This window comes from Trichechus manatus, unplaced genomic scaffold (genome assembly GCF_000243295.1).
Source record: "Trichechus manatus latirostris isolate Lorelei unplaced genomic scaffold, TriManLat1.0 scaffold00117, whole genome shotgun sequence".
NCBI classification, from domain to species: domain Eukaryota; kingdom Metazoa; phylum Chordata; class Mammalia; order Sirenia; family Trichechidae; genus Trichechus; species Trichechus manatus.
The window spans coordinates 5,726,735-5,735,101 of NW_004444053.1; the positions used below are offsets into that span (position 1 = coordinate 5,726,735).

Below are 8,367 nucleotides of genomic sequence, written 5' to 3' on the forward strand. Positions count from 1 at the left end.
TTCAAGTTGTATAGCTAATGTTTTGATTTTGTCCCTTTCTTCTTTTTTGATGTGTGCATCTGTTGCTATAAATTGACCTCTAAGCACTGCCTTTGCTGTTTCCCAAAGATTTTGGTATGATGTGTTTTCATTCTCATTTGATTCTAGGAATTTTTTGATTCCATCTTTGATTTCTTCTATTACCCAGTGGTTTTTAAACAGGGTGTTATTCAGTTTACATGTATTTGATTTTTTTCCTTGCTCTTCCTGTTATTAATTTCTACTTTTATGGCAGTGTGATCAGAGAAGATGTTTTGTATTATTTCAATGTTTTGGATTTTGTTGAGGGTTGCTTTGTGTCTTAAGATGTGGTCTATTCAGGAGAACATTCCATGTGCATTGGAAAAGAATGTGTTCCTTGCTGCTGTTGGGTGGAGTGTGCTATGTACGTCTATGAGGTCAAGTTCATTGATTGTGGCCCTTAGATTTTCTGTATCTTTATTGAATTTCTTCTAGATGTTCTGTCCTGTACCGAGAGTGGTGTGTTGAAGCCTCCTACCATTATTGTGGAGCTGTCAATTTCTCTTTTCAGTGCTGTTAGAGTTTGTTTTATGTATTCTGAAGCCCTGTCATTGGGTGCGGAGATATATATTATGATTATGTCCCCATAGTGGATTGTCCCTTTAATCATTATGATATATGTCCTTCCTTGTCTTTTATGGTGGATTTTGTTTTAAAGTCTATTTTATCTGAGATTAGTATTGTCACTCCTGCTCTTTTTTGGTTATACTGTTTGCTCGATATATTTTTTCCCATCATTTGATTTTTAATTTATTTATGTCTTTGCTTCTAAGGTGTGTCTCTTGTAGACAGCATATTGATGGGTCCTGTTTTTTTATGCATTCTCTCATTCTCTATCTCTTTATGGGTGCATTTAAACCATTTACATTCATTGTGATTATTGATAGGTGTGGGTTTATTGCTGTCATTTTGTAGTGCTTTTTGTTGTGGTGCTGACATTTTCTTTGTTCCTCTTACTCTCCTGTGCTGAATTCCTTCTGTTTGTGGATATTTTTTTCTTTCTTTTGTTGTTGCATATTTTATGTTTACTGAGACTTTATGCTTTTCTTCTTTATTTTGAGGAGTAGGTTTGTTAACTTTCTTTGTGGTTACCTTGAAGTTTACCCCTACCTTCCTAAGTTTAAACCAGTCTTTTATTACTTGATATCACCTTGACTTCCTCTCCATTTGAAAGTTCTATACCTACACCATTTATTCCCTCTTTCATTGTTCTGATGTTGTTGTCATTTACAGATTGATGTCTCTGGTTCCCTGTTGTAAATCTTCTAGTTTTGTTTTATCCTTGAAAGTTCATTACCTATGTTGGTATCTGGCTGATGCTGCCCTGTGTCCTAGATTCAGGTTGTTGTCTGATGTTGTTTGTTCTCTAACCAAAGGAATCCCTTTAATAGTTCTTGTAAATTTGGTTTGGTTTTTACCTAATCCCTTAATTTCTGTTAATCTGGAAATGTCCTAGTTTTGCCATCATATTTGAGCAAGAGTTTTGCAGGATACATTATTTTTGGTTGGCAATTTTTTTCTTTCAAGATTTTATATATGTCATCCCATTGGCTTCTTGCCTGCATATTTTCCACCCGGTAATCAAAGCTTAGTATTATTGTTTCCCCTTTGTATACGAGTTTTCATTTTTCTCCAGCTACTCTCAGGATTTCTTTCTTTGTCTTTGTTTTCAGCAAGTGTGATTATGATGTGTCTTGCTGATTTTCATTTGGAGTCTATCCTATATGGGGTTGAGCTCCTTGGATGGTTGGCTTTTCATCTTTCATGATATTAGGGAAGTTTTCTGCCACCAAATCTTCAGTGATCCTCTCTGTGTTTTCTGTTTTCTTCCCCCATTCTGGAACTTCAATCACATACAAATTTTTGCTTTCAATTCTATCCCACATCATTCTCGGGGTTTCTTCATTTTTCTTCATTCTTTTCTCTGATTTTTCCTCAAACAAAGTGTTATCCAAGGATTTATCTTCAATTTCACTGATCCTGTCTTGCATTGTTTCGAATTGGCTCCTAAAATCTTCTATTGCACTGTCCATTTTGGAAATCTTGTTGTTTATCTTTTGGATTTCTGATTGCTGTTTTTGTATGGTTGTTAGTTGTTTGTTTATTTTGACATTTTGTTCTGGTATTATTTTCCTGAATTCTTGCGTTGCTTTGACTGTGGTTCCCTGATTTTGTATGTATTTTCCATAATTTTGTCTATTTTTTTCTTATTTTCCTTCATCTCTTGAAGAATTCTCAATATTAGAGTTTTAAATTCCCTATCAGGTAATTCCAGTACCTTTTCTTCTACATGAAAGTCATCTGGTGTTTTATTTTGGTGGCTTTCTGGAGCCATCCTGTACTATTTTATGTTTTGCTATCGTCTGCTGTCTTTAGCACATTCAGGAGTTATTTTCTTCCTTTATTGATTGTAGATTTGTTAGTAACGTCCTTCCTTCTTGTTTTATCTGTTTATGTCTGGGCAGGCAGGTTGGGCGTGCTTTGTTGCTTGCTCATCTGTGGGCACAATACTTCTCATCACCTTGTTCAGGTGTGCAGGGCTGGCCACTCAGCTATGGTGCAGCAAGGCATGTCCAGCAGGGAAGAAGGGGTCAGAATGGGTTGTTTGCAGCACGTAATGAGGCCGACAGGGTGGGTTCAGGGGGCAGTGCATGCCCAGGTCCAGTTGTCTGCTCCAGTGCCACTTGGGCACGGTGCTCGGCATGCAGTGCAGAGATGCCGGGAGAAGGGAGAGGATGTGACATGTGGAGCTAAGTGGATGAGAGAAAGAAGAGAGAAAAACAGAAGCAAATAAATAAATAAATGGTGGCACAGTATGATTCGGCAGGTGGGGACAGGGCACACCAGGTGAGGCCATGTGCCAGTGGCTGTTTAATCAATCGGTGTGGGTCAGCCTGTCAAGAAAGGGTGTGGGCTGCACACGGGGCTATGCAGGCAGGAGAAAGGAAAGGAAAGAAGGAAAAGAGAGAGAAGAAACAAACAAAAAATGCAACAACAACAATAAATAAATATGGTTTCAGCGAGTTGGTTGTTGGGGACAGGGCAGAATTGGGGTGGCAGCAAGCTGATGTCTCTCTTGCCAGGAAGCATGGCACAGCCCATCAGGGAGGGGCAGAGGCAGCGCAGGCCTAGATGAGAGGGAGAAGGGGAAAGATAAAGAAAAATAGAAAGTATGGTGCTGTGGGAGCTGGCCTTGGGGGCAGCACAGACCAGAGGAGGCTGTGTGCCAGAGGCTCTCTAGCCAATCAGTGTGGCATAGCCCATCAAGAAGGGCAGGGATCGCATGTGGGGCTAGGTGGGCTGGATAAAGGAAAGGGGGGGAGGGAGAGAGAGAGAAGAATCAAAAACATATATATTGGCTGTGAGGGAGCCTGCCAGTGGGGTGGTGTGGACCCCGGGAGACCGTGTGTCAGTGGCTATCAAGCCTAGCAGTGTGGCATAGCCCATCAAGAAGGGGTGGGCATGGCAGACAGGGCTAGCTGGGTGGGAGAAAGGAAAAGAAGGAAGGGAGAGAGAAAGAAGAAAGTTTTTTAAAAAAACAAAAAAAATGGCACTGAAGGAGCCAGCTGGTTGGGGCAGGGCAGATCTGGGTGATAGTGAGCTGATGTCTCTCCAGCCATGCGTCGCCCATTGGAAAGTGGCAGAGGCCATGTAGAAGGAAGAAGGTGGGCATGGGAAACCATGTATCCCTGGTTACCAGGTGCCTGTTGGGAGCTCGTGAAGTTGCCTTCCCATAGTCCGTCTGCTGTTCTCGGTGCCTGAGGTCCAAGACGGCAAATTTGTGCTACATTAGCTAGTAGGGGACCTCCACTCTGTAGCTCTCCTCGTTCTCTCTTCTCTGTCAGTTTCTTATTCCATTCTCTGTCAGTTTCTTATTCCGTTCAGTGCTTGATCAAGTTCTTTATTCCTTCACTGACACTTAAGGTTCCAAGACTGATATTTGTCAATCTTTTTACTTAGTTTTTCAGGTCTTTGCTGCAGAAGGATGGCATGGTGCTTCTGTCTATAGTACCATATTTGGTCCACCTCTGTTTGTTCTGTTTTTATAGTCTTCTGATCCCCTCCTCCCCATTAGAATGTAAGCTTCTGGAGAATAAGCACTTTGTTTTGTTCGCTGTTTGGTTCCCAGCACCTAGAATGGTATCTGGCAGGTGATAGACACTTAATATTTATTGAATGAATGAATGAATGACATTAGGACATCATGAAAATTTACTAACAACATAAATACGTATGAATAGAGCCTTCAAACACATTATACTCATATCTGTGTCATTTTCAGTGCTGGCACACCAAGTATGGCCCTTTCAAATCACAGTTGACATCAGTAAAAATAATTTAGGTGCCCATATATGTGACGGTTTCTGATCATGTTCATTCTTTCAACAACTATTATATTTGGACTGATCAGACTTAACTTTCATGTCAAATTCAAGAACCTAAAACATTATTTAAAGCCCTTCTCCCAAGTTGCCTCCTTTTACCATTTCCTTTAACCAAATTAATTGTCCTTACTTCTCTAAACTCCTCTTATTTTTCTTTCCACCATAAAAAAAAAAATTCCCAAATATGATTTGTTCTGTTAAAAAGAAAAGAAAATAAAATGTCAGGAGGAAGGGTGGTTCCTATAACTTGAAAAACACAGATCCAGGGGAGATTCATGAAAAGTGATCCATCTTTTTTCCTCTTAGGAATGTGATTAAAGATAACAGTGAAGACAAACTCGACTACATTCCTTACTTGGATGACCTCGCTGCATGCATAGGCACAAAGCCCAATGTCCCACTTCTGTTTCTCAAGGATCCCAGACTGGCTTGGGAAGTTTTTTTTGGACCATGTACTCCTTACCAGTACCGACTAATGGGTCCTGGAAAATGGAATGGAGCCAGAAATGCCATCCTGACCCAGTGGGACAGGACACTGAAGCCCTTAAAAACTCGGGTTGTTCATGACTCCTCAAAGCCTGCCTCCATGTCACATTATTTAAAAGTTTGGGGGACACTTGTCCTACTTGCCTCTCTTCTACTTCTCTGTAAATCTTCACTTTGTTTTAAACTGTTGTGGGATAAACTGCAGGATAGAATTTCCCCTTACCAAATAAGTATTTGGTGAGGATGAATCTGGTTGGTTACAGGGTTGCACCAAGTCATGTTAATTCTATCTCCAAATACATTCTCCTCTCCTCTCTGTCATAACTGTTGTAATCCAAGTTCAGGGCCAACCATCTCTTCTCTGAATTATCGTATTATCTTCCTCTCTGGTTTCTATATTTCCTTTCTGCCCTAGTTTCCAATCCATTTTCTACTCTACTCCCTAAGTGATTATTCTGAAATGAAAATATGGTCATTGTTTCAATCAAGGTCCTGGTAGGAATCAGATGGTGCTCTCAAATTAGATAATTTATGGAAAATTTAATACAGAGATTATTTAAAAAGGTTTGGCAGGATTTAGGGAAATCGTAGGGATAATAAAACACCACCAGACTGGTAACAATGAGATACCTGATGAGGCAAGGGGAGAAAGCAATTATGAAGGAGAGAGAGAACTGTGTGGAGAAGGCCACCTAACAAGAGCTATGATCTTCAGCTGACTAATGAAGACAAGCCAGGGTGACTCCAAAAGTAAAGCGCTGGGGGAATGAACTGCCTAACTTTACTGTTTTCCCTCCTTCCAATCCCCTTCCATTGGCCAAACCCAACCAAAAGTCACAGGGCAAGGTTGCCAACTGATATGGTTCATTGAGTTCAGCCTCCTAGGGCACTGGGCAGAGCAAAAATGATGAAGAGTGAATATGGAGGGACAAACAGAAGCGATCCAGTGCAGTCATCCTTTCCAGTTTAAAATCCTTCAAAGTTTCTCCTTTAATTAGAGATAATCATCAAAATTCCTTAGCATAGCATAGGAGGCCCTTCATGATCTGGGTCCCTTCACCCAGGTCACCAATATCCTCTCCTGTAGCTTCCCCCCTGCAAACTCTACCATTCAGCAATACCAAACTATTAAGTGTTTCATACCTCCACATGTTTGCCTCTGTCAGGAATGCAATTCCACACCTTGCATGACTAGTGAGCTCCTATCTCTCTTTCAAATGGAGCTTCATTATCTTACTCTGAGAAGCTTTCCCTGATTCTCCAAAGCAGAGCTGATCACCTCTGTGTAACCACTATATCTCTCGTACTGCTCTGTTGTTGCTCTTTTCTTACTACATTAATTTTATCCATCTCCTCGTAAATTGTGAGTTCCTTAGAGAACCATGTCCTACTCATCTAAAACACTGCCTGATACAAAGTATTGTTAAATAAATACTTGATGAATGAACAGTAGCTTCATTGTATTCCTTGTCTGTCCTCTTCTGGCAACATGATAAATTAGCTCAGATCACCTGAGCTGTGTAAATGAAAAAGGACAGGTCAATAATAGCCAATTTTATAAGTAAAGGATAAGTCATGTGGAAATTACAGGCAATATAAGTACACATTAACTGGGAACTCAGCGTACCAGTTAAGAGCATCAGAACAACCCCAGCCCTGCCACTAGCTCTGTGGCTGTGGCCAACTTATATAACTTCTCTAAGTCCTCATCTGAAAAATGGTGGTAATAATAGTACCTATCTTGAAGTGAACATTGAGATAATGCAAGGTGTGTGGTACACAGTAAATTAACTATTAATAACTGCAGAGACTAGGGACACTTTCTATTCTCTGAATTAAAGGACTTGAAGACTGTTGCCTGGCTGTGTTCCCTGCTGCCTAATCAGAAAGCATGACCTTTGTCTTGCATGGATTCTCTGGTAGCACCAAGTAAGCTCACTCTTTTGTCCTTGTGTCCCTGTCTTAGTTACCAGCTTCTGCTATAAAAAAACACCACAAGCAGCTGTCTTTAAAGAATAGGAATGTATTGTCTTGTGGTTTGGGAGTCTAGAAGTCCAAATCAGGGCATCAGTTCTATGGCAGTGTCCTTCCTCATTAGTAGCTCCGGGCATTTTTGGTGTTCCTTCACTTGTAGCGGGCTCTTCATACGGTGTCTGTCTTTCCCTGTGTGTGTTCTGCTCTTTTTATAAGGTGCCACTCACAAGGGACTGGGTTTAGGAACCACCCTACTCTTGTATGATTTCATTAACGTAACAAAAGAAGAGAAAACCCCTATTTCCAAGCAGGGTCATATTAACAGGTACGGGGTTAGGATTACAACATAATTTTGGGGGAACATAATTCAAGTGCCTCTCCAGATATGATTAGTAGATGTGTCTGGGTTTTTACTGACATCAGTCCCCTAGTAAAAGGGGCACCTAATTCCAGATCTTCAAAACTAACTAAAACTGACCAACAGAAGCAACATGTTTAAGCTATCTATATTCCCAAGTTCTTGAAGGTGAAATTAGAACTGAAATGTCTTCAGCTCATCATAACTTAGGTCTATAATGCTGCTAGTTTTCCTATGTACTATTTTTTTTAAGAGAAGACAGAGATTTGGAGAAGTTAAGTAATCTGCCCTGGTTTATACAACAGGTAAGACACAGAACAGGGATTTGATCCCAAACACATGTGACCCTAAATTCCAGGCTCCCTCACTAGTTGCCATGGCTGACAACTCCTCCATTCACTCCCTTCAACCTCAAGTTGCTTATTGATGATGCTCCAACCTAGACACAGCCTCCTCCAGAAAGCCTTGATCTCCCTGCTCACTTCTCTTCTGTGCTGCGTCTACACCTTGAATGTTGTTGTTGTGTGCCTTTGAGTTGATTCCGACTCATAGCAACCCCATATGACAGAGTAGAACTGCCCCATAGGGTTTCCTAGGCAGTAATATACATATTTTTTTTTATTGAACTTTAGATGAAGGTTTACAGAACAAACTAGCTTCTCATTAAACAGTTAGTACATATATTCTTTTATGACATTAGTTAACAATCCCATGACATGTCAGTATTCTCCCTTCTCGACCTTAGGTTCCCTATTACCAGCTTTCCTGAACCCTCCTGAATTCTAGTCCTTGCCCCTGGGCTGGTGTGTCTCTTTAGTATCATTTTGTCTATGGGTCTATCTAATCTTTGGCTAAAATGTGAACCTCTGGAGTGACTAAAAGGGTGTCCAGGGGCAATACTCTCAGAGTTTCTCCAGTCTCCATCAGGCCAGTAAGCCTGGTCTTTTTTTTTTTTTTCAATTTGATCTCACATAGATAATTCTTTTTGTTTGTTTTTTTGTTTTTGTTTTTTGGACCTTAGATGAAGGTTTGCAGAACAAATAGTTTAAACAGTTAGTACACATATTGCCCTATGACAATGGTTAACAACCCCACGACATGTCA

The 8,367-nt window shown here is 40.5% G+C and overlaps 1 protein-coding gene across 4 annotated transcripts in view; it reads left to right on the top strand.

Moving 5' to 3' along the window:
* FMO4 (flavin containing dimethylaniline monoxygenase 4) overlaps window positions 1-7,805 on the top strand; it is a 34,941-nt gene extending 27,136 nt beyond the window's left edge. For 2 of the 4 annotated variants that reach the window (XM_023738452.1, XM_023738453.1), the window contains exon 9: window positions 4,752-7,805. In XM_023738452.1, coding sequence (XP_023594220.1) covers window positions 4,752-5,172 — 421 coding nt within the window. In that variant the 3' untranslated portion in view covers window positions 5,173-7,805. The remainder of the gene's footprint in view (window positions 1-4,751) is intronic. The other 2 variants (XM_023738451.1, XM_004384106.2) reach the window with 1 other exon arrangement.
* Window positions 7,806-8,367: the final 562 nt, after the last annotated feature.